Here is a 27,284-nt window from a genome sequence, read left to right on the forward strand (position 1 = left end):
CCAAACAAATTTTAATTGAATTGATCTTATCCCCAAACGTTAATGTGGTCCTAATGCCTGTCATGCTTCAAAGGCCTAGATATCAATCAGATATAGTATATGACAATCAGTATTGATCATGACAGACATGATCAATCAGGGCATGTCATATTGATCACAGCCTACCACTATGCACAAGCAATACAAGTAGTGTTTTAGGAGCCCAGGTTTGATATGACACAATGGGTTGGATTTCTGGCTTTTTCCCTTCCGGTTGTTGTAAATAACCTGGGAAATTTTCTCAACCTCTCTGAGTCCATGATTTTTCTTCTGCCACATGAATACAGCACTTACCCCAAAATATTTTTAAAAGATGATTATTAAAGATAAATGCATGATAAAATATTTAGCCAATAATAATATAAAATAATAATTAGCTGATCAACACTGTGATGACAACAATAACGACTACTACTACAACCCCTAAGACTACATTATTGTTGTAATTGCATAACTCTGACTGCACAAAGCTGTAAAGACAGGGACAATAATTGCTTCCATTGCTTTAAAACAGGGCAGAAAAGCACAACTATTTCAATGAGAGATCTTTCACCAGGGAGGGAGTGTCTTCATTTAATTACGGTAGCTGTCACAATGACCATGGAACATAGACTGATGACTTGTCTAAATTCCCCTCAGAGTAAGACTCAGGAGCTAGACTGAGATATATATATATATGTATACTTTCCAGGGCTTTCTACCACTGTCATGCTTCTCCTGGTTTTTCTTTGTCAGCCAAAGAGGCTTATAAAACATTGAGATATACAAAAGTGAAAGGTGTTCAAGTACTGAGTGGAGTTACATGATAGAGGCACTTAAAATTCTGACGACTTGATTCTTTCACAGTAATTCAAAGGGCACAGATCTTACAACTAACCCTGGATAATCTTCTCACCACTCCTTTTGTTCCTTTCAAGCCAATACCCTCCTTGACCCTTTTGTTGCATTCCACAAGTCCTGTTTTTGAAATCCTCCTACATTCTCCTTTGGGGGTGCAGGCTCTCTTTCTTCCCAATGCAGTGACTTGCCTCTTTCCTCACATTTATCTCTGAAAATAGAATTTCCCTCCTCCTCCTCCTCCCCTTATGCCTCTTCTCAGACAATGCTGCTGCAGGATTCCTGCTTCATCAGATCACTGTCTGTGCAAGACATAGCATCAGCTGTTGGCTCAACATTGCACCTCGTTTTCCCTTTTGCTTATAATCACCAGTTCCCATTTTGCATTTTTTCTTTATGTTTTCATATTTTTCAAAAGAATGTATTTGTACTCATGTAGTCAACACTTTTCAGCTCCCATTCATACACCTAAGAAAGTGGGTGGCACATAAAATCTTGGGTTCTATTTTATACAGATTAAGGAAAAGAAGCGGGATGGGCATACTTAGCCACTGACAAGGAATGAGTTCATCATTCCATAAGTGTTTATCAAACAACTACTGCATATCAAACACTGTTTCAGATAAAGACAGAGAAGGAAGCTGACTTCATAATCTCTACATTCTAAGTGTGGAGGCAGGGGACTATATTGCAAGTTGCACAGGTGTATGAAACACAGCAAACAGTCACCGCAATGTATTGGCTTTCTGGTTCCAGCCTTTCCCTTTATAAAACAGAGAGTGGTACTTGCAGACAAAATAAGACAAATACGTGTAATCTGCAGGAGCCATTCATTACTAGTGGTCCTTATGCACATAGACCACATTTTAACTACACTTAGCCCAGGCTGTTTGGGAAACTTGCAATCTAGGTGTGATTATGCCCCAAGATAAAGAGGCAAGCAAAGGGAAATAGATCTCTATGTCCCTCCAGGACAGAGACAGTTAGATCTGTATAAACAAGAGGCTGAGTCTGACCTTCCTTGGAGGGAAGCCGGAGGCAAAAAACACTTAGAACAGAAAGTGAGGTTGATGCTCTAGTTAATAGAGTTACTAAACAGAGGGTTAGTAACAGCAGGTTGTTACAGGTCTATTGTACCCTTAGTGACAGTTGTCAAAATACATCACAGCAGTGTTTCTCCAAATAGATTAAGTGGCTTGTGCTTTTTATTCTTTATATTAAAATTAACTCTGTATCAAATAGGTAATCTTATTTATCCTTCTCTAGATTTTTAAAGATTATATGACTCTCCCTTGGCGTACACTTCCTGATTCTTATCAGTCTCTTCTCATTCTCCACTGCCTCCTTGCATTATGTGCTCTTTCTTTGAATGTTTTTGTTTCAATGAATCTAAGGGAAGATACATATTATAGGAAAACATATTTGGCATGTGAATGCATGAATGAACGGATATTGAAGTTCCACCTTTCCTAACTGTCTGCTTCCTTCAATTCAACTCAATAAACACTCACTGATTACCTCCTATTTGTCAAGCTTTAGGCTTGGTGGACAGAGGGGGGTCTCCATAAGATTCTCTGCAGCAAAGATACCCACTGTTGATAAAAGACTGGTTCCCTCAAACTCTTCGTTTTTCATGGTAATTACAGAACCTGAGGTTTATTTGTTTGCATTTTCTGTTTTTGTGCTTCTTACAATACAAAAAATGCAAGTCCCTGATTGATTTCTGAGAAACTTGCAGCCATTACTAGCATGTGACATTTTATGCTGTGTAATGCTGAACAAAATACCATCTCTAGAAGTAACCTATATATGTGCATATAAGTTCAACATACAAAGGAAAAAATCATTTTGTGCAGAGAAAACATTGTGGGCTAGAACAAAAGCATAAATGTGTCTTCAAATCTGACATTTATGTTTTGAGTAACTTTGAGTAAGTCACTAATCCTTTCTAATCATGAAGTCCCTGAATTGTTAAATGAAAAACACTAATCTTTTGTCACTAAAATGATCAAGGGATTAAATCAGGAAATGCACGTAAGGTTGTCTGAAATATATACTTTTCCTGCTTCTTGAAAGTACAGCATAATAAGTGACTTACTCCAAGTCACAGTGCTAGTAAATGACGTTGGAATCTAGAATTTTCTAACTCTGATTCAAATAGCTCTCTCCTTAAGCAATAGTGTAATTCTTTGTCCATCCTCACTGAAAAAAATACATTTCCTGAGATCCCATAGAACACATTAAAATGCGTTGTATCATAGACAGGCAGATTGTACTGATGATTATCAAGATCTTTAACTTTTTTTTCCTTTCCGTTTTGCTAGAAATAATTGCCATGTGATGGCCCCAAAGGGTTCCAAAGATAAGAGGATGTTGTTGATTCTTTCTGAACCTATCAGTCAGCCATTCTTCCCATAGCTGTTTGTCTGATTATTTCATGTTCCCAAAGTGTGAACTTAGTTTTATTGTATTTGTTTTATATATTTAGAGGAAAGTACAAAATAAGCCTGAAGATCTTCATGTATTCAAATGATCTGATATTATGAAGGAATTCTAGGTTTCCATTTCGACTGTGAGTGGACTTAGAATCCAAAGAAATCTTAGGTGAGCAAATCAGACAGATGATAGATGAATTAAACTTTCTTTCATAATGGTTTTTCATACTTGTGCTACCTCTGTCAAATACTCCAAACTTAACCCTGATTTCTTAGCACCCCACAGAAGGGAAAGAGAAGTGAAGCCATGTTCTCATCTTCCATCCTCCTTAATTCCCCAACTTTGCATAAGGCTAGATAATGTGATTCCAATTAAAGCCATGGAGAGAGCACTTTTAATGAGATAGGCACTAAGGGTTGGAGATATAAAGACAGATGAGGTGTGGTTCTCGAGATCTGAAATAGCTCACTGTTCAAATGATGAGGCAAGTGTGAGCAATAGCTGCTAAAAGGCAAATTTATCTCCTCCCATTTTGGACCTGCTATTGTGTCTCACTTCACTCTGTTATAACAATTATCACACCAAATTCGTTTTCTATATGTGCTTTTGTTCCTAATTTTTGCATCTACCTTGCCTGCCCCTCTTTGTCAAAATTTGCCAAGGCTTTGAGCACTCTCTTTTCTGTAAAGGTATTCCTGCTCCAATCTTCCCACACTAAAATACATGACTAATGCCTTGTTTACTCCGCTGAGAATTTTGATAAATACCATAAGAATATATAAAAGTGATTTTCATCTTTCCATGTTGCAACAGATCAGTCCTAAACTTAGAATCCCAACAGCTATTATATCCCAGGCACACTTCATAGACAGTGTGACTATCAGCAAGCCACTTTGTCTCCCTGATCCTGTCCTCCTTGGTAAAAAAAGCATTGTAATACCTCTCCTCAAACGTCAAATTATTAATGAGCTTTCCCTGACCAACATTTACAAAATAATAACAAATCTCTGTCGGCACTCCTATTCTTTCTCACCCAACCATTGAAGTCTTTGTCCATGTACATTCTAGTGGGATCAGACAGACAATAAACAAATTGATTTTTTGTTGTTGTTTATTGATGCTTACCCAGCCCCTAGAACAATACCTGGCACATAATAGTCTCTCAGTATTTCTAAATATTTTTCAATGGCTCGATGCATGAATACTTTTTTTCCTTTATGAGCTTGTAATGAATTGCAATGGCTAAAAGGAACAAGATCATGTCTTTTACAGGGACATGGATGGAGCCTGAAGACATTATCCTCAGCAAACTAATTCAGGAACAGAAAACCAAACACTGCATGTTCTCACTTATAAGTAGTAGATGAACAATGAGAACACATAGACACAGGGAGGGAAACAACACATATTGGGGTCTGTCAGGGGTCAGAGGGAGGGAGAGCATCAGGATAAATAGCTAATGCACGTGGGGCTTAATATCTAGGTGATGGGTTGATAGGTGCAGCAAACCACCATGGCACACATTTACCTATGTAACAAACCTGCATGTCCTACACATGTATCCCAGAACTTAACATAAAATAAAATAACTTTAAAAAAAAAGAAAGAAATTAGAAAAGAAAAAATAAAAGAAATAAATTTAAGTTAAATAAAATAAAATGATGTAGTCCATCAGTTACAGGGGAAAAAACTTGCTATGGCTGAATAGTACTCCATTGTGTATATCTACTACACTTTCTTTGTCCATTCATCTATTAATGGACACTTACGTTGCTTCCAAATTTTAGCTATTGTAAACAGTGCTGCAACAAGCATAGGAGGGCTAATATTCCTTCGATATACTTATTTCCTTTCTTTTGGGTATATACCCAGTAGTAGGATAGCTGGATCAGATGGTAGCTCAATTTTTAGTTTTTTGAGAAACCTCCAAACTGTTCTCCATAGTGGTTGTCCTAATTTACATTTCTACCAATAGCGTACTATTCAGCCATAAAAAAAGAATGAGATACTGTCATTGGCAACAACATAGATGAAACTGGAGATCATTATGTTAAGTGAAATAAGCCAGGCACAGAAAGACAAACATCACATGTTCTCACTTATTTGTGAAATCTACAAATCAAAACAATTTAACTCATGAACATAATGGTTACCAGAGGCTGGGAAAGGTAGTAACGGGCTGGGGAGGGAGTGGGGATTGTTAACATCTAGAAAATAAATTGAAAAAATAAGTAAGACCTACTATTTGATAGCACAATAGAGTGACTATAGTCAATAATAATAACTTAATTGTACATTTGAAAATAAAGAGTGTAAGTAGGTTGTTTGTAACTCAAAGGATAAATGCTTGAGGGGATGGATACCCCATTCTCCATGATACGCTTATTTTACTTACATGCTTGTATCAAAACACCTCATATACCTAATAAATATACACACCTACTATGTACCCATGAAATTTTAAATAATAATAAGACAATAAAAATTTTAAAAATGAAGTTTCCCCATCAAAAAATAAAGAAACTTTTGTGGTTTGTTTTTTTGTTCATTTGTTTGTTTGTTTGGAGACGGAGTCTTGCTCTGTCGCCCAGGCTGGATTGCAGTGGCACGATCTCGGCTCACTGCAAGCTCCGCCTCCTGGGTTCCCGCCATTCTCCTGCCTCAGCCTCCTGAGTCGCTGAGACTACAGGTGTCCGCCACCACACCCGGCTAATTTTTTTTTTTTTTTTTTTTTTTTTTTTTTTTTTTTTTTTTTGTATTTTTAGTAGAGACTGGGTTTCACCATGTTAGCCAGGATGGTCTCGATTTCTTGACCTCGTGATCCGCCTGCCTGGGCCTCCCAAAGTGCTGGCATTACGGGCGTGAGCCACCGCACTTGGCCAGAAATTTTTATGGTTTTAATGTTTGCTCCCTCTTCAACTCATGTTGAAATTTAGATGCCATTGTAACAGTATTAAGAATTAGGACATTTAGGAGGTGATTAGGCCATGAGGTCTCTGCTCCCAGGAAAGAATAAATGCCATTATCACAGGAATTGGTTGTTTATAAAAACATGAGTTTGGCCCTGTTTTGTCTCTCCCTCTTGCCCTCTCTTAGCCCCTTTGCCAACTGATGTCTTATGCAGCAACAAGGCCCTCACCAGATGCTGCCACCCAGATCTTGGACTTCCCAGCCTCCAGAACTGTGAACAAATAAACTTTTGTTTGTTATAAATTATCCAGTCTGTGGTATTCTGTTATAGAAGCACACAACAGACTAAGGCAGAAATTCTATATGAAAACAAACATATACAAATAGTGACTCCCTTCAGACCTCTTCTGAAGATGCATAGAGGATTAGAGCTGAATTTTCCTGCCTCTTCACCTCTAAGATAGAAAACTCTGGCTACAGAATACTCAAGAGCCAGAGCAGTACTGCCCTACTTAACAGGGAGCTAGGTGGTGTCATTAATTTATGCCTGTGAAACATTCTGAATACTTAGGATCAAATTACTGTTGTACTTATTCTCCCTCTTACATAAATATTTGCACATGTGAAAATTCAGCACCTTGACATTTACTGAAATGGTTGCACGGAAAAATGAGGTAAATTGACTCAGAGACAGGTGTTGGCAGTCAGCACAGTGGAAAACAGCCCTTTGTCAAAGTAACAACCATATGTGGTGTAGCAAATGTTCAGAAACCAGGACCTACTGGAGGTGGATGGGTTAAAGGGTGGCTCTGAAATGATACTTTCTGTCAGCTGCTGTGGGTCTGAACACACAGCCTGGATCCTCTGGTCCTATACTTTATACTTCAGGGCTGCTCCACCAAGATAATAAGGCTGGTAGTTGCTTTGTGTATTAAATGTAAGCAAGACTCAGTTTTCCACCCTAAATCATTTTCAAGCCAATGTCTTATGTTACCAACAATTTTCAGTTACAATGTGACTCAGAATTGACAGATGCAGGATTCAAGACAGTAATATTTGGCTTAATGCCCTTCAGTGACATTTCTCACTTTGGCAGGAAAGGAACTCAAGTAGCTGAGTGGAAATCATGTATGGGGTGCTTTGAATATCTCAACTTGAACCCTATAAGATGCTCTGGAAGGGAGCTATGATCATTCCTCCTTAGATATAAAGAAATGGGATCTCAGAGATATGGAATATCTTAGTCAAGGTCATGCAACTAGGAAATGTTGGGGAGAGAAGTGAAACCTAACTGACTCCGAAGTTCCCATTCAGAACTTTACATACCAAGTTGTCTCCCCTGAAATTCCAAAACACATTGCTTCAAACTTAAATCCTCTCTCTCTCAGAAACAGTGACCACTCAGCGGCTTAGCTTTTTTTTTTCTTTTTTTTTTTTTAAATGTTTATATGTAAAACAGAGCATTTGTTTGGCTTATTTCCTTCAGCCAATTTTTCAGTTACTTTAGATGACAGTCCTCAATAACCATTTTCCAGGGCATAGGAGGCACATTACTTTAGAGTTCATGTGAAATGTAAATAAGGCAATTCCCATTTTTAAATGCACTTTCTCCAAGTCTGTTTTCCAATGTTATAGAAAATGATGTGATCTCAGAATAGATTTCATTATGATGATTCTAGTATTTGATTATTGCAATTTAGTATAACTTGTGGATAGAAAATGAAACTTGATGGGTCAGGGTGGGTTCCTTTCTTCTAACTATTACAGGATAACTAAGGAAAGTTATGTATAGTGAGAAAAAACACAACCTGTAGCACATCAATAATCAGTTTATCAATATCTGATCAATAACAATCTTGTACAGTTATGCCATAAGGGAAAGACTTTAAAAGTATGACTTTGTAAAGTTGGTAAAACCTGGTTATTAAGAATGCCACTTTGATAGGAAGTCAGATTTAAACTCAAATGAATTGACTAAAGTCATACAGAGAGCAAAGTTAATTGTATAACTGTATGGGGCCACTTCTTTCCTTGACCCCATTTGGTAAAGGAAAAACTAAGGACTAGCAAGGTTCATTCCCAGCTATCTCAATTACCAAATATTTTTACCAGCTCTACTGTCCCCTGACACATAGTAAGTCTTTTCTATTATTATAATTTGTGTCTAGGGTTGCTAATTTATACTCTGCTGAGAGTGAGAGCAAGAAAATAAAATCTGCTGTTTGTTTCACATTGTAAACACAGTCATTTATTATTATTTTCATTTACAGCTGATGAATGCATTTGTCCATAAACAGCACAATTAGGCAATCTCAATTTCTATCTTTAAAAGATCCTCAGGTGTTAGAGTGCAAAGGTGGCTTCTAAGATAGATAATACCACAGCAACAATATTAAAGTTAATGGAATGGAAGGAAAGTTCCAATAGTGCTGTGTCACACACAATAAAACTTTACCGCACATGAAAACTACCTTTAAAGAAACTCTCCAGATATGTTAAAAAAAAAAAAATCTATCTAATTATAGCTATGCTTGCATTCACCAACCAGTTCGACTCTGTTAACCTTGTGAACACTATAATCTCTAATTTACTAAATTCCAAATTTCTGATCCTCATGGTGATATAAAACTGCCTAGCTCATAATAAAACTATCACACTTCAGATTCTGAATGGCAAATTACACATAATCACAAATTGTAAAGTAAGTCTAGTATAGTCCTTAAATCACTTTTCTAGCTTCTCCTTTGTTTTATTTATATAGCCATATGTGCCTTAGATTCTGCCCATGAGAACTCAAAAACTGTGTCTTTTTCACTTATTGGAAACATAATACCAGACCCATAGGAGTTTGAAAAACCGACTTATCCTGCAAATATCTATTTTAAAAGAATGGGTGTAAAATCTATTTATTTTCATTTTATAGCCATGCAATTTTCTAATTGCAAGGGGAAAAAAAAGTAAGCCTACAGATCAGTACTTAAACTCAAAATTACTTTTAAATTAGAGTTTTGCTCCAAGTGGAAAGTCTCACAGCCTTTTAAGGAACAAAGGACTGATTCTCTTGAGACTGAATATGCTTTGCAAGTGACTCCATTTTGAATTCCTGTACCCAACATTCCTGAATCATCCATATCCAGATGAATAAAAACTAATGATGCTGGTAATTCAAGAATGTTCCGTTAAGTTTCCACTTCCCTTTCATAAAATCAAAATAAAATCATTGAAATAACAATAAATTAATGATCTCATGGCCTTATACATTTCCTTTATGACACTTTGGAAAATAAGCAAGAAAATATCCAATTGGTATAATTTTGGCATAATTTTTTATGATGGCATCTCTCCAGTTCTTTAACCTCCATCAAGTCAAATCTATTTCTACCCCACACATTTTGTCCCTGATAGTGGAGATGATTAATAAGCATCTATTCACTTAATTGAAAATAATTCACTTAATTGAAATTAAAAATTAATCTAAATGAGAGCATCAAGGTATTTAGAGTACCTGTCTTCTTTTCCTTTGTCCGGACTCCTCTACATTTGCAGATGGGAAGCCTAATTCAGCAGAGGTGAAAATGCGACAGAAGTGGTCAGAAAACCAAGCTCTGAAGTTTACTACCTGGGTACTTCTCAGAAATTAATTTGCCCAGAGATTTTATTTCCTTACATGAAAAGTAAGGACCATAACACCCACTTCACATAGTTACTAAGAAAATTATTGAAATGGCACAAAATTTGTGATCAATAAATGGTAACTACCTTCCGCTTAATTTTTGGAACAAAATAAAACAGACTGGGATACTCAAGAGTTACATTCCACTGTCATAAATGAGAAGTCATTGCTTCTAGAAGGGAAGAGGAGACACAAAGCGTCTAAAGAGAACACACTAGTGAAATGTTATGAGATGGTCCTATGTAGAACTTACGGGCACATCTTTATGTTCCTGGTCCACTATCAACAATCCCATAGCTACTGTTCCCTAATAATCAGATGCTGGGATATATTGAATATGACAAAAGATATATTCTAAGTTTTTAGAAAGCATCCATTTTTGAAATCCAGCATCTCCTGGCATCTGAAATTAAATGTATCAAAATCCTTCAGAAAAAGCCCATTTTCTAACCATGTTCATTCTGGATTTAACTGTCTGTGTTTGTTTTCTCATTCATGACATATTATTTGAACAACTATCATGAGATAGGCCTCGTGCTAAGCCCTGCAATGCATAGTGAGGAAACGATCCAGGATCCCTGTCCATATGGCACAAACTCTTTTTAAAAAACACAAAAACAATATTTTTGGCACAAAAAGAGAAACTATGGCCTCATGTTTTAGTCCAGAGAAAATTATTTCATAGGGATGTTTCTGAAATTTGACTTTATGAGGAAAGAAATTGAGTATTTTCCTTTCCTCTTCCTTCTACCTCTGCCCTCTTAGTGGATTCCTACTCATGCATCAGAGACTAACTTTGGCTTAAAGAAAAGTGGTCTCCAACGTTAAGTAACCCCCTTCTGTAAGCTTCCAATCATTATATATATATATATATATATGTAATTAATATATAAAATTAATTATGGGAGGTGGGTGGAGACATATGATGTTTAACTCTCTGTTAAACAAGAACATTGGATAATCCTTCTCTTTGGAAGTTACATCTAAAGTTACTTTTGCCATAACATTTAAACCAATTATTGAGCACTGGAGATTTCTGAAGGAATATATTCAATGTAGTCTTAAGTACTGAGGATGCAGAGTTAGGTTATAGGAATCGGAGGGAGGGAACTACAACAATAAACATAAAAGTTTACTGTCTATATCTATCAATCAATCAATCTATCTATCTGTCTGTCTATATCTATCATCTATCCTACACATGCACACACACACACATACACTTTTTTAGTGTATAAGGAGTTATTACAAATTAACATCTCTTGGATATTGGTTAATCTTTGATGCTGTTAGATAAACATGTTTTCCTATAAAATTAATGAAAACAAACCTTTGTTGTTCTTCACCAAATCATTTTGAACTAGTCATATGAAACAGAGCTAGATTTCCAAGGTCAAAAATGACATCACTATAGGAACCAAATATACAATTTAATTCTGAAGGGACATGATACATAGCAAGCTGGGAAAAAATCCTGATCCTACCTGGTGTGTTCACATTGGATGAATGCCACTGGGGAATACATTTTTTCTTTTGCTTCCACCTAAACCCATCCCAACGCATCCCAGTGTGATATCAGGTGTTACCTACTGAGGTGGCTGTGTAGTTCATAGTCTTTATATCCAGCATGCACATATGCAGACCTTGGTTTCTCCAAATAGACATTTCTTTGACTCTAGCTATGGTCAGCACTGGAAAGTTCCTTGTGAACTTCAAAAATGGTTTGTCCAAAGGTGCAAGTAACATGACCATCACACCACTTCAAGCTTACCCAAGTATATTTAACTGTTCTATGTGCTTGGAGTGGGGGATTATTTTAATAATCATAAAACAAATAATATGACCTCAGCCCCTAGTTCATATATTGTATCTCCCACAGAAGACACGAAATGGGAAAATAGTGATTGTTAAGTCATTGTGTGCACGCAGCTAGCTGTCCTCTTAACTACGAAATGAGACTTAAAAGGTGGAGAAGGATGACATTTGTTGGGGGTATACATCTGTATGTATTGAGCAGACGCCTATTAGAAACTTAAAATTACATTTCGTCACCATCATTATCATCATTTATTTTGGGCATTTCAGACAAATCAATGAGATGTAAAGTTAGGTACAAGTAAAATGAGTCACTTTAGTTTCTCATTATTCTTCTTCAATGTATTAATTCATTAATTTGCCCAACAAATATTTATTGTAAACTATATGTACCAAGAGTTTGACACCTGTTTGGCATTGGCCATATCATTTAACCTCAAAGATCCTCAAAATCTTCATCTTTAATAAGATATGTTAAAATAGCTACTTTACTTGATATAGGGATTAAATAAGAGTGCAAGCAAAGACACTGGAGACACTGGCCACCAGCACAGTTTATTGCTGCCTACAATTTTTATTGTAATATTGATTCTTCTATCTGAAATGTAAAGAACATAAGAAAGGCAAGTGTCTTTCTCCATACTCTCTTTTGTCCTAAAACAATAATAGAATCATATGATATTATTCTCCTTCTCTTTAGTTGCTGAGAATGTGTGTATGTGTGTGTGGTGTGTGTTTGAAAGACCTGTCTTCCGCCTGTCTTCTTACTCCAAAAATGTGGACATCTATGCCCATTACTGCGTTAAAAGAAAAACATAAAGGAAATTGGATGAAGAGTGCATTAGGAGGAAACCCCACAGGTGACAAAAACCACTCTTTGGCTTCCTCCCAAGTCCTCCTGTCTATTGACCTTGTGCCTAATATTTACAGGGAGAACTCCTGTGCTATGCCAAGAGGCTTGCAAGGGACTCCACATGTAACAGAATTAGCCACCCTTGCGCCTCTCCACTACTGGCTTCCCACTTTATGAGAGGGCATAATTTGGAGGGGGTGTGTGATTTTGTAAAGTGAATCAGCTGTGGGATTGGTAGAGCTACCTCATCTTTTAATCAGCACTTGGCGTGGAAAGAGGTTCTAGGTCTCCTATGATGTAACTGTCGCAGCAATGGTCAAAAAACTTCCCTCCACTGCATGTCACTCCTGCCTTTCAAACTTTCAACTCCAAATCCAGCAGTTTTAATGAAAACAGGTGGTTTGTGTGGAACACAGCTGAAGGACTTTTTTACCTACCAGCAATGCAAGAGCTTTTGGTTCTTCTAAGTGAAAATGTCCTATCACAAATATCACATTTTGTTTCATTAAATACAAACAAGAATAACAAAAGTAATGATATTAGTGATATCCTTAATTTGTGAAGATCAAAAGCAAATGATGGGACATATATTTTTTCAATATCATGAATGATTAGAAGACAGTGTTAGTGCTTTTAAAAATTGGGTACTTAATGAAGAATTATGTACAGATGGACTTACATACTATCCATTTTGTGTTGTTATAAAGAAATACCTGAGACTGGGTAATTTACAAAGAAAAGAGGTTTATTTGGCTCATGGTTCCACAAGCTCTACAAACATGATACCAGCATCTGCCCAGCTTATGGTGAGGAAGTTTTACTCATGGCAGAAGGTGAAGAGGGAGCAAGGCATGTCACATGGCGAGAGAGGGAGCAAGAAAGAGAGAGGGAGGTACCAGCCTCCTTTAAACAACCAGCTCTTGCATGAACTAATAGAATGAGAATTCACTCATTACTGAGGGGAGGGCACCAAATCATTCATAAGGGATCTGCCCCCATGACCCAAACACCTCTCACTAGGCCTCACTTCCAATATTGGAGGTCACATTTCAACACAAGATTAGGAGGGGACAAAAAATAATAATAAAATAAAATAAAAATAAAAATTGGGTACTTAAGTCACAAGAAGTGAAAGCACACATTCAAAGTCAGACAGAGATTAGTTACGTTTGGATTTCTAAATTGCAGATTACGTTTATTATATATCAAAAAAATTCTTCAAGTAAAATCTTCTAATACCATAGAGGAAATGCAAACTATTTAATTTCTCAATATCACCCTGATCACCAATTTATTTTTTCCCCTGTGCACACAGCCCTTTGATTTCCTCATGCCATAAGACCTTATTTAATAGCTCCCCTTACCCCACATTTTCATTTCTTAAACTACCATTAGTTTTTCAGGACACATTCTCTGTTATCACTACTCTAAAAAATACTTTCTTGCTCTTCATACATGTTTGCTAAGTTGGCATTGTCCTCCATCCCTATGTCATGAACCCTATATTATATGTAGTATTTATCATACACAGCACTTCAATCTTAGTGCCCACAACATGGCAGCATGTAGATATTGACTAAGCATTGAAAAATGTGAAATATGAAGACATTCCCACCTATAAATGTATATGCCAGCACTGTTCATCTGCCTGAGTTTATCTCAGTACCCACCCCTTCTCAAATGTCTTCACTAAGCAAGTTCTTTAGCCAGTCCTCTTGGCAGTGGAAATTATAATCTATGCAATCCTGATTAAAAAGAGGCCCTGTGTGTAAGCAATTTATCATTTTGACTCAGAAGGCATAAAAAGGACTCAATTCCATGAAGGCATTCCATGAAGACTCCATGTATTATCTTGATTTTTCTAAGAAAGAACCATTCATTACATGGATTTTTCTTCCCAAGGAGTATTTTTTACTTAGCTCATTTTTACAGGTTCCACAGACACAAATGTTATTTGTATCCAGTGAAGAAAGATGGTTAGAGTTTCAAAAAAAGGTCAATGAATTAACTTAGTTTATTTTTAAGCAGGTTATTTTTCATACTCTCACTTGCCTGGAGCAAAGTTTAGGCTGTTCTGAAACTTTACCCTGGTCTCTTTAGATAAGCATTTATTATTCACTTGCCTTGCATTTTATTTAGACTTTCCATCTTCAATCACCTAGGATGGACTGCAACTGTTTTCTCACTGCTGTCCTCAAATTAGTGCCTTTTAAATAAATGCCACATTTCTCCTTGTCTGTGCCCAAAATATTACAAGCAAACATATGGTACTGGGGGTGGCAGGGAGGGGAAAACAAAACAAAAAAAAAACATTTTAAGAATACAAATAAACTATTTTCAGTCTTTTGAAGTACCATAATAAAAGCTATTCACAAGAATGACAATTCATTTTACAATTACTACTGCCTTCCATTTTCTCTGATGCTACACTGTCTCCTACACCTATGGATAGAGGAGGCCTGAACCTGCTTCCAAGTTCTTTAGATCTCTTTTCAAACCAATGTCATTCCCTGGTATGAACTATGCTGCTTGGAAGTTAAGTGGGAAGCAAGGGAGAAGGTCAAAAATTGAGGTATGGGATCAGGCAGATTCACCTTGAATCCTGCTTCAAACACCTTGGGCAAGAAACACGCAAGTCAAACTCGGTTGTCTCATCAGTAAAAGTGAGATGACACTAATACCTATCTCAAAATATTGTGTGGAAAAAATTAAATTCAATTCAATAATGTACGCAAACCCAGTTAGCACAATGGCAAGAACATAGTAAGAGTTCAATAAAGAAGGTTCTTGTTCTGTTCTTTTTATTCTTCCTGTTATGATTTGACAGAGGAACTTATCTGAAGGTGAGAAAGACATTTTACTTCATTCTCTCTGAAACACAGTTCTGTCATTTGCAAAATGGAGACAGAAACTCTTCACTCCACAGTTTGGTTTTGGTGTTTTGTCAAACCTAAAAGACCGTATACACACAATGATTTGGCTTTCTATTGTTGCTGTTATTATTAGCAGCACTAGTAGTACCAGCACAGTGACCTCTGGAATAGGAAGATATATTAATAACCATTTCTTCTTTGTTTAGTGGTCCCAGAACCTTTCTATCTCCTTGTATGATCTAGAAGCAAATCTGAGCAAGAGTTTATTATGGTCTTAAGGCTCATTTTTGCAAATACTAGAATAGCATTGTGTTGCCTAGACACTTAAAACATAGTATGAGATTTGGAAAAAGCATGAATGCTGGTCCTAAATGAATTTCAAACACAACAATCATATCTGAGATTAATATAGTGTTCCTTCCATCAGAGAAACAGATAGAAGTATAGACTGGATACCAAGCCTTAATCCCTAGATGTTTCCTCTTACATCTTCTCTATGAATTGTGGCAAGCTTTTCTCTTTCTATTAATTTGCACTTTCTTCCTTCTTCCCTTTATCCTTCCTGCTTCTTTTGCACATCCCTCCCGGCCTTCCCTTCCTCCAGCTCTTCCTGACTCTGCCCTTCCTTCCTTCCTTCCCTCTTTCCCTCATTCTATCCTTCACTACTTACTGAAGGACTTCTAGGTGCCAGACACCTAGGCATAGGGATGCATAGATTTGCAAAATCAGCAAATCATACAAGCCCCATTCTTTTCTGTACCTTGAACTCTAGCATGGTAATTAACAAAAAATATAAACAAGTCAATAAACAAGATAACCCTGATTTTGTTAAAGCTCAAAGAAGAAAATAAAGAACAAATGGCATATCTCTCTGTGCTCTTAAGGTGATAACTGAAACAATAGAAGAAGCTCTCTCTGATATGTTATGGCAACAGAAAATAATTCCATGAAGTGAAATGTAACAAGCAAGGGGAGAGCAGAACTTATCTGTTCCAAATTCCGGAGTTCTGTTTTTAGCATTTGTGAGAAAAAAACAAGATACATACAAGATTTATTGTCTCATGCCCTGGTTTATTTTTTGTTATTGAAAATATGATAACAGCAAAGAAGAGTTGATAGTGGTCAATGGGCAATCTTCTTTATAAAGAATATGAATGTGACTGCCTTATGTAACCTGGTGAGGGAGTGTTCACTGTCACAATACTGATCATTTTAGCTACAGATTTGACCCTTGAGAGTATGCCAGAATCCTGGTGTAAAAAGGAACTGAAGGTTGGTCCCAAATATGTGGTGATGTGTAATGGTATTCAGCCAACATTTTCCAACCCATCTATGCTGGGTCACTTCCTGAAGTAATGTGCAGACCTATCATGTAAAGAACCATCTTACTAGGCACTCTCAGAGGTATGTGGGTCTTAGGTAATGAGTCTCTGCTCATCCATGACATTTTCTTTCTTTTGCTAGAATTTGGATTCTTGGGTCAAAATTAGTAGCCATTCATAATGTTTTTGACCCATAGCATGCATTTTTAAAATCAATGTATATATTAATATTCCCATTATCAGTTTATCCACCAAGTACTTGCTATTCCTGCATATTATAGTTTTTAATATCATATTTGCTAAATTTATAGAATTAAAAGTTGTTTTCTTCATATACATATATGTGTATATATACATGTACATATATGTATGTATAAACATATATATGTACATACATATGTATGTGTATATATAAGCACATATTTACATACATATGTGTATATATGTATCCATATATGTGTGAATATACATGTATATATGTATATACGTATGCACACACATGCACACATACACACACACACACACGCACACACACTGTGGAAGACACAGAAGCCCACTGCTTGGATTTACCTGCCAAAGGATTAATTTAAGGATTTCCATGCAGTTAGCTGAGACCCTGTGGCTGAAGTATCTTTAGGCTTGACCTCAGGATCCAAGTCAAGACCCTGCTTTCCACAGGCACATCCCAGCCAATGACTGAGCATGGTGGGTTTATTAAAGCCTGGCCATTTATGTGCAACATGAAACTCCTTTTAAGAGTAATCTTTGCTCCAGGGGTCCCACTGTTTTGGTCAAGATGTTGTCAGATCTACATTGCCTTATACTGCTTTTTCTCCTCTTTGATCGCATGGGTAGAAGATCTGCATTTGATAAGAGGAACTTCCATGTCCAAGTCGGCTTCATACCTCTTTTATTTTTCACAGTCATAAGCCCCTAATAAGCCATTGGCACTCCTATCTCTGTCTCAGCATTCTATTTTCCAAAGGACCCAACTAATACACATATTTTGGTCCCCACAAAGGGTGTATTTGCTTTCCATATGCTTACAGACTTTAAACTCCAGATGTTCAAGGCCATTGCCTCTTTTTTTCTTGTTTTTCTAATAAAAAATGTTAAACAATGTCCTTAATCTATTTCTGCTTAGCTCGTATATCCTCCTTTAAAACACACACACATTTTATCAGTCTCAATTCTTTTTTTTAAGAGAGAGGTCCTCAAAGATAGAGTCTAATTTAGATTCTTAGGGACAACTAACACTTACTGCTTTCATTTGAACACACTCAAGCATAATTTTGCAGACATTTACCCAAAAATGTTTACATTCCACTCATACATATTTATGTTTCATCTAAAGAACTTAGTCTGACTTTTATCGATTATTGAATTTAGCTTCTATTTTTATTTAAATTGTGTCCACCTTACTTAAAAACTTCAACTTCATTCACCCAACATTACTAAGAAAATATTATGTGAATTCTTCAAGTATCATTTATCTCCATTACACTATCCACTATAATGCCAAATAAACTTCCTAAACTATAAATCAGACAATTTGATATCTGTCAGATTGGAAGTGATAAAACTAAAATGAGTTTGTGTTGATATAGATACACATTATGCTGAATACAAATGTAAATATTAAATGTTGCTGACAACAGTTAATTAAACAAATGGCAATCTATATCACTGAAACTTATAATTGTCCAAATCCTCTCATTTAGCAGGGGGCTTTTATTATTTATACCTCACAGTAATTTATTCCTAAGAAACAAATTATTTAAATGACATTACCATGCTACATTTATTTATGGTGGAAAAAAAATCTGTCTTTTGAAATGGATTGTGAGATACTTGTAGACTGAGATTAGCCTTTGTGATTTTTTTCTCCCTATATTTAATCCAGTGCCTGGCACATAGTGAATGCTCCATAGGTATTTTCTGGATTAATGTCTATTTGCACTGGGAATGGTGAACAAAAAGACCCAAGTGAACAAATGGCCAAGAAGAGAACATTACTCAAGTCCATTTTGGCATCTAACACATTTCTGTCTTACAGAAGACCCTGTGCCATAGTTATTACCTATTAAACTGAAGTTCAAAACAAATTTGACATTAGTATTGAAATAAAAAACCAGGGTGTGAGTCCCACCTCTGCTATGAACTCTGCCACTGTAACTTTGGCCAAGTTATAGGACATCTCAAACTTGGAGGCAGCCACCTGCTCTGCCATTTCAGGATCATCAAGGGAACCAAATGAGAAAAACTTTAGAACAGACTTCCTTCTTGGCTGAGGAAGGATATATAATTATACCCCTAATTAATGTGTTTTACAAGAGTTCTTTCCTGTTTCCAAATCTAAATTCAATTTTACGCCCTGACCTATTTATATATAAATGTACTTTTTCTCAGTATTAAACTTATTAAGATTTTACCCTTTGAATTTAAAATAGAAAAGCAAAGATAGCCTTTAAATTTTTAATTTAATTAATAATTGAATTAATGGTAAGTCATGGAAATTTATCTCAATAGCGCTGAAAAGTCATAAATCAAAGAAATAACAATATATGTATATGTGCCTGTACATTGAATTTTTCTATCTGGAAACTTACATACAATACCACTGGATATAGAAGAAAATATACAAAAAAGATATTGCTTTTTAAACAATAATTGTTCTTAATAATAGTTTTTAAATGTGCTACAACAAAACTTCACAGGATTTACAAGTCAGACAAAATATGTTTGATCTCTTAATATACTGTTAAATTAAAAAATTAAAAACATATTTTCATTTATAAAAAACTTATTTTTATAAGGCTATTTTTAAAGCTTGGTTTAAAAAGGCTGTTTGTCAGATAACTTACTTCATGGCTTATACAATCTGTACCACCAGATCACAGGGTATTAGCTGGATTTAATATTGACCATAATAATATCTTTATAAGAGCTCTAATGGATATATATAAGTATTGTGTTTTACAAGGAGGAATCTAGTAGCAAATGTAATAATATCTAAAGTGCACTGAATGATTACCCCATGCCGTGCACTGTTTGGTATTTATTGTTTTATCTGATCTTCATCACAATATTATGTGGTATGTTCCATACCCATTTTACAGATGTGCAAATTGGAACTTGGATACTTTTCAAGCATCACACAGCCAATAAGCAACTGAATTTTTACTTAAGTCTACTATTTAAGTTTGTCTGATATATAAGCACATTCTTCCCTTTATTCCAGGATGAAAAATGGTGTCAGACCGTGTGTTAAATAGGTGATATCATACAAATGTTCTGTGATTTGTCGTAATCAGCATCAAAAATGGTTGTAGGGCTCACCGTGTACCTCATGTCGCATATTCAAATAGTATTGATGCAGGCAGTGAAGTACTTACACATAATATTTCATAATGCAAATCCCAAGAAAAGCGTTTCCCTGAAGCAAAACATGGCAAATATAATTCGAAATTTAGGCCACAAACCTGTTTCAGGCTCAATGGAAAAATAAGGCTGCCCTTCCAATATACTATAAACCAACTTTGCACTGTTTCCATAAACTGGGTCATCAGCGTCGGTCGCAGTGACGTTAGTGACAGACGTACCTAATGAAAAAGAGAAAGAAAAAAGATAATAATTAACACATTGTCCTTTGCCAAGAGCTAAATTTTGTCAAGTATTTTATACAGAAATCGATGTGTAGGGAATAAAAGGAAAATAAATGTTTTTAAAAAGTTGAAGATAAACTGCTCCGTCATAACTTCAACTATATCTAAGTCTTTTAAAAGAAAGAGTCCTGGAGTACTATATAAGGATACTTTTAGTATCTGTATTATTTAAGATTCCTTTGTAGCTTTCATTTTAAAGATAAGTATTAGAAGCATGTGGGCTTGGGGAACATGCAAAGGAATCCTAACAAAGGAATATGAAATGTAAGGTTAATAATATAATATACCATGTCACATTTACATCTTACAAAAGTACAACTAAACGTACCTGGAAAAATTGGCTGCTGAAAAAAGCTGTACAGAAATATCAAAAGAATATTTTATCCCATCTTATTTAATTATTCAGAATATAAAATTAGATCTGAACCACCAATTAATCATCTTGCTTACATAATTAGGCATAATGGATAACAGAATCATAACCTTTCTTTCAAATTTATTTTTTATTCACTCATTCATTCAACAATTGAGCATATACAGTTTGCCTGTTATGGAGTATATATATAAAAATATAGGGGAAATTTAATGCCAAGATGGGGAGCGTTGGCTTTACCCTGTAGGAAATAGGGAAGAAATTTCAGTTAAAGAGGAAACCTATACATTTTGGATTTAAAGAGCAACCAAATCTCTATACATTTTGATGCCATTAAAAAAAATAACTTCCACCTGCCTCCCCAAGTGTATTGTTGGCAGACATGTAAATGATTAAACACACACACACACAACAAATCTTTACACTCAAAAAGCTCACAGTTTGAGGGGGAATAAGAGGAGGAAGAGTCAGACAAATAGAGAAAGAAATTCAGCTGAATGCAGTAGCGCCAATTATGGATCTCTCACTTAGTTCAGCACAGACAGGGTGATCAGGAACATTTTCTAACAGAGGTTGCCTTTGAGTTAAATCATTAAAGAAAGGTAGAGTTTAACCAGGAGAAGGAATTCTAAGCAAGAAGATAAACATAAGAAAAGGCAAAGTAGTGTCAGAGACTATGGGAAGTTCTGGGAACTCCTGAAAATGGAAAGAAATTGAAAAAGTCTGGTGTAGTAACAAGAATCACATGCTGTGAGGTCAGGGCCAATGTCTTCTTCATACAGCAAGTGCTGGAAACATGATGGTTATTGAACATACCTTTACTCATTGAATAAATGGGTGAGTGAATAAATTATCTGATGATTTAATGAGAAACAGCAGGTAGGTGTTACAGATTAGTTTCCTTGGAAGTAGACTCTGAGATAAAGATTTCTTGCTAAACTTTCATTGGAGAGTGTTTTTAATCAATATCTATGGGAGAGTGAAAAAGGATAAAATTAGACAGAAGCATCTGGGATGTGATGCAGTCACAACAAAAGACTCATTGGACTCCATAGGGCTCTAGAGATGGCATGCCCATTGAGGAAATGGGCCAAGTTTTTATATTCCAGCAGGAAACAGTTACAGCATGCAAGATGCCCCCTGAGAATGGAGCCTTAGTCTTGGCCCAAGCAGCTCCCTTCAGGGGAGGACAACTATAAAACGGTGGCAGGGAGTATCGGTGTTGGGCTGTCAGAAATCAACATGCTCAGCAGCAACTGGGGGAAGAGCAGCATACCTCAGTGTTTACGGAAATAGGGTAGAACTTTAGCAATATCTAGTCAGTCAATATCTTTTGGAAGTGTTTTGAATTACAGTCACTCTAAGTGAAAAGGTAATAATAATATTTGTTGAGCAGTTGATAGTCTTGTAAAACTGGAATTTCTACTCAGAATGATGACTCAGAGGTCCTACAAAATCTGCAGTTATAAAAAATGCACTCAATGCCTCTTGTGTAACACATTCCACCAGATGCAAGTAACTCATCAACTAGCTAGCAAAAACGAACACGTGAGAGTACAATAGTCGTAGCTATTTGAGTATTACATAAGATGCAGAAGAATTGGGAGTAAAACCTTCTAGGTAAAAGGAAGATAGTGAGATAAAATTGCCAAAAAATACTCAGAAAGAGGGATGACATGACAGAAAAAGTCTGCCATCAAAGCTAAGCCTGGACATGAAATTAAGAAGAAAATATAGGGGAATTTTCATGCCAAGATGGGGAGCACTGGCTTTACCCTCTAGGAAATAGGGAAGAAATTTCAGTTAAAGGGCAAACCCATATTGTGGGCCACTCTCTCTGTTAGGACCTCCAGATTTAATTGGAAATACAGACACAGATCACAGATTAAGAAACCAGACTTGTTATGAGGTTACAACAGTAGTTCAGTTAAGAGAGGATAAAACATTAATGCTGGGTAATGACAATAGAAGTGGATATCAATGTTAATTTCCCTGTTTTGATCTTTGTGGTAAGGTGTTAAACTGAAGGTAAACTGAGTGAGGGGTTGCTATGGTTTAGATGCGTCTCCTCCAAAATTCAGGTGTTGCTAACATAACAATATTAAGAGGTGGGGCCTTTAAGAGGTGATTGGGCCATGAGGGCACCTCCCTCACAAAAGATTAGGTGCTTTTGCTTTTGAGATGGAGCCTTGTTCTGTCGCCCAGGCTGGAGTGCAGTGGTGTGATCTTGACTCACTGCAACCGCCTCCAGGTTTCAGGCGATTCTCCTGCCTCAGCCTCCTGAGTAGCTGGGACTACAGCGTGCGCCACCACGCCCAGCTAATTTTTGTATTTTTAGTAGACACGGTTTTTCACCATGTTGGCCAGGGTGGTCTCTATCTCTTGACCTCGTGATCTGCCCGCCTCTGCCTCCCAAAGTGCTTGGATTACAGGCGTGAGCCACCTTGCAGGGCCTGATTAGGCACCTTTATAAAAGAGCTTAACAGAGGGAGAGACAAACTCTCTTTCATCATAAGAGAACACAGTGTTCCTCTCCTTCAGATGACAGTACGAAGGGCTTCACCACATGCTGTGCCTTGATTATGGACTTCCCAGCCTCCAGAACTGTGAGAAAATAATTTTTTCTTTATTAATTACCCCGTTTTAGGTATTTTGTTATAAGCAGCACAAGACAGATTAAGACAGGGGTATGCAGTAACTATTTTAGCAGCTTTTCTGTAAGTTTAAAATTAGTCCAAAAATTAAAGAAAAAGAATGAATAATAAGAAAAAGACACCAGAGTTACTGAAAGAACTAACAGAGTTCAGAGACTTATGAGAAAGAGGTCTCTTTCATGCAGAAGACCATATAACAATTTATTTTTTTGCTTTGTTTTGTAGTCTAGTGTATTTACCTTGATTTTTTTCAGGAGAAATTATGCTCCCCCATTATGAAGTAACACATTATCAGGAAAAAAAAAGTCAAGGTGTAATATTCAGTATGATATTAGGTTAATGAATCTGAGAATTTAGTTCCAGTCACTGCCTTGGTAATCAAAAAAGAAAAGTGAACAAATTGTCAAAACTTCCTGTCATTACCAAATTTCCTTCTAGTGGGTGACTCTTAAACTAGGAAATGCCTTCACAGAGAAAAAACATACCCAAATATTTTCTGAAAAACCGTGTTGTTTTATTTATGCACAGGCTTGGTGCGTTTGGTCAGAGTAGTGTGGGGTTAACAGTTTTGAACATAAAATAGTTCTGACGTCTTCCGAAACGCTTATCTGTTTCTTTGAGCAAATACTTTAACCTGTCTTAGCCTCAGATTTAAATCTACAAAATATAATAGGGTTATTGTGAGAGTTAAACAAAATAATATATGTAGGTGCCTATCACAGAAATAACAACATGCTAAGCCAGTGAGTACTAAATGTCTCTGTATTAGATTTTACCCTCTGAAAAACAAATGCCTAATGTCCCTTCCAGATCTATGGAATAATAAAATGGAGACACATTTCTAAAAAATCTTTTCACGCAATTTAATACAAAATAATAGTTAAAAATGCCTGTAGTGTGCACCAAACTTTTTAAAATTTAGCTTCATCCATTCTCCCTAGAGACACTAATTTCTATTGTGATTACGTCGAAGAACTACTATTCAGATTCATTTGTAAAGTGAAGTATTCTTTTTTCTTACTCCATAGTCATGCAAACTATTTCCTGTTAAATGGAAGATAGGATATTTTCTCTGGAGCTTACAAGACTGATGATGAGCATATCTATTTCTGTTGATTTTATCTTATTATGAGAGGCAGCCCATCATGTTATTAACTGGTGCTGGAGTAAGGGGTTGGGTTTCTATCTTCTACATGCTCTGTGATTCAGCTTTTCATATGCAAAGACAATTTTTATTCTACAAGCCTCAAAGTTTTGCATGAGGATCACATGTAATCATATGAAGTACAGAAAAGTGGTTGAGAGGATACATGTGGAGTCAAAATGTCTTTAACCAGAACATTTCTTTTATATTTCATCTCCAACTTTTACTAGCTCTGTGTTCCTGGCCAAGTAACAAAAGTTTTCCAAGCTTTGATTCCCTAATCTTTAAAAAGGAAGGTGAACATTATTGTTACATCATAGGCTTGGTGAGATAATTACATGGATTAATGTATGCAAAGAGCACAGAAGAGTTATTGACACTACGAGCTTACTGTCACTATTGTTATATTATGTGTGTATACAGATAAAACTAACAAACTAATCTTTTACAATTTTAGATGGTAGTGAATGCTTTAATTTATAATTAAGTGTAGTTTTGCATAATGGCTTTGACAATAGATTTTATTAAATTTGGGGGGAAACACAAAAAGACAATCTCAAATGTAGCAATATATCCACATGCTTAGAAAGAAAGTGATTTTGTTAGTAAAACTGCTCAAAAGAAAACACACACAAACGTGCACACACACACACACACACACACAATCTCATTCTTCCATCCAGTCTACTAATCTATCTCACATCAGCTTTCTCTTTGGTATACAATTGCTCTGAGAGCAAAAATAGAAAGCATTTTATAAACAAAAGTGTACTATGTAAAAGCTTATACATTAAGCAGGAGGCTAGACACTGGGCACATCGTCAGTACAAGTTTCTCAATGTTATTTGAATGGATGGCATTTTGAATGAATGCCATATCTCCCAGTCCATGCCAAGATGAACTACTGGGCTGGGGACTGCAACAGAGCTAAGACAAGCTTTTACACACATACTCATCCAGAATATTTCAGCCTGATGTCTGGCTTCCTGGAAATCCACATCCTTCAGCTTTAGACATCTGAAAATGAAAAGGCAGCACTACTTTCCATCAAGGACGATATTTCTCGTAATAGTGACTCAAGACTGTTGATGCACCTGTACACTGGAATAGATGTGTGTGGAGGTTTTGTGGGTGCATTTGTCAAGTGATTGCCCATAGGGGGAAAAAAATGGATGTTTCGAGGTTAATCTTGTAGCAGAAAAGATTGCTAGTCAAGCAGCAATGCACACTTCTCCAAGGATATGCATACAGAATGCAGACCACGAAGGCAAATTGGAAAGTGTAAACCTTGCAGGATAATGTTTCTTCAAAGCTGCAAGTGTTGGTGAGTGATAAATAGGACCCTGAGTGATACCCAGGAAATATAACAACCAGGATTCTCTGTTTGTGTTTTCATTTGGAACTGTTTTTGTCCCTTTGTCAAGGATACAAGAGACTCATTTAGCTAGTGACTATAAATTTGACACTGTGCCATTTCTCCAAGAAAGCCCCTATTATAATCCAACTTGATACTGATCCTAATTATAATAATATAGCTGTTGTATTTCCAGCTGTTGTCAACAAAAATGATCCCTGTCACCACAATTCAGCCTGCTAGTATCAAGCCGAGTATGAACACATCAATTCCAAGGTGAATTCTGCATTAAACTAACTTTTTTTTTCTTTTTTGCATTTAGTTTGTTTCACTCGTTTAAGTGAAATTTGCCAATGTGCTGCTCGGATTTTAATTAACAAAAGGCTTACAGTATCATGTGCCTCTTGCCACACCTGAAAGTTTCCTCCCATTAGCAGCAGGACCCATTTTTCTCCCCTTCCACATAATAACAGCAAAAACTACAGGCAAAATTAACCATCAAAGATGCTACACTCTTGGGATGGAGGTTCCAGTTTGCTGATAAACTAAGATGAAAGGCCTTCGGGAAAATGAGATGTTGGGGTTTTAGTGCAGCTCTGTTAGCGAGGCTATACTTTTTTTTATGAGCAAGTCAGCACACCAATTCTGCACATTATTCAGAAAGAAAAATGCTGGTGCTGACACCCTGATCAGGAAAACAACTGTTCGGTGCAGCGTAAAAATGTGCACACTGGAAAAGCTAAAACTCTTATGATGAGAAGAAGACAAATTCCATTTGCAAAAAGTCATTTGCAATACATTTTTAGAGAATCAGCATTCCAATACCAGGTGGGAAAATAAAGGGGCAGAACCTTTGCAATAACTAAAATTCAGAACAATGCACATTCTCGGTCTCCTACTATGCTCTTCAAACTTTTTATTTGACCTGCTAGTTATCCTGTTCCAAGTGCAGTATGTACAATCCACAGACAAAGTGTTTGGCATTATCATCTGAAAATGTCTTACTTAAACATTCATGCATCCCAAAGATCACTGGCCTAAAAGGTCATAGCAACGATGCAACTGCGTTCATTTATTTTAATAAAACTAAGCCCTCAACCCAACTCCTCTCATCCTTATTAATTCCCCTAAGTACTGTGCAATACAAATAGTTGTTGGGGGCACAGGGGTTGCCATGACAACCTTTTTTGGGTTGTTGTTGTATAGCAGAGCAATAATTTCATAAGGCCTGCATTACTTGTTGATGTTTAAATTATCCCTTACTGGAAGTAGAAGCTTCTGGTCCTGGATGTTTTAAATGTGTCAGACAGAATTCATTATTTATTAGTTTTAGGGA

At 36.3% G+C, this 27,284-nt stretch overlaps 1 protein-coding gene across 3 annotated transcripts in view; it reads right to left on the reverse strand.

Moving 5' to 3' along the window:
• CDH8 (cadherin 8) overlaps positions 1-27,284 on the reverse strand; it is a 391,459-nt gene that overhangs the window by 189,722 nt on the left and 174,453 nt on the right. For all 3 annotated transcript variants that reach the window (XM_054534013.2, XM_054534011.2, XM_054534012.1), the window contains exon 4: positions 20,241-20,360. In XM_054534013.2, coding sequence (XP_054389988.1) covers positions 20,241-20,360 — 120 coding nt within the window. The remainder of the gene's footprint in view (positions 1-20,240; positions 20,361-27,284) is intronic.

Source organism: Pongo abelii, chromosome 18 (assembly GCF_028885655.2).
Source record: "Pongo abelii isolate AG06213 chromosome 18, NHGRI_mPonAbe1-v2.0_pri, whole genome shotgun sequence".
In the NCBI taxonomy this organism is placed as follows: domain Eukaryota; kingdom Metazoa; phylum Chordata; class Mammalia; order Primates; family Hominidae; genus Pongo; species Pongo abelii.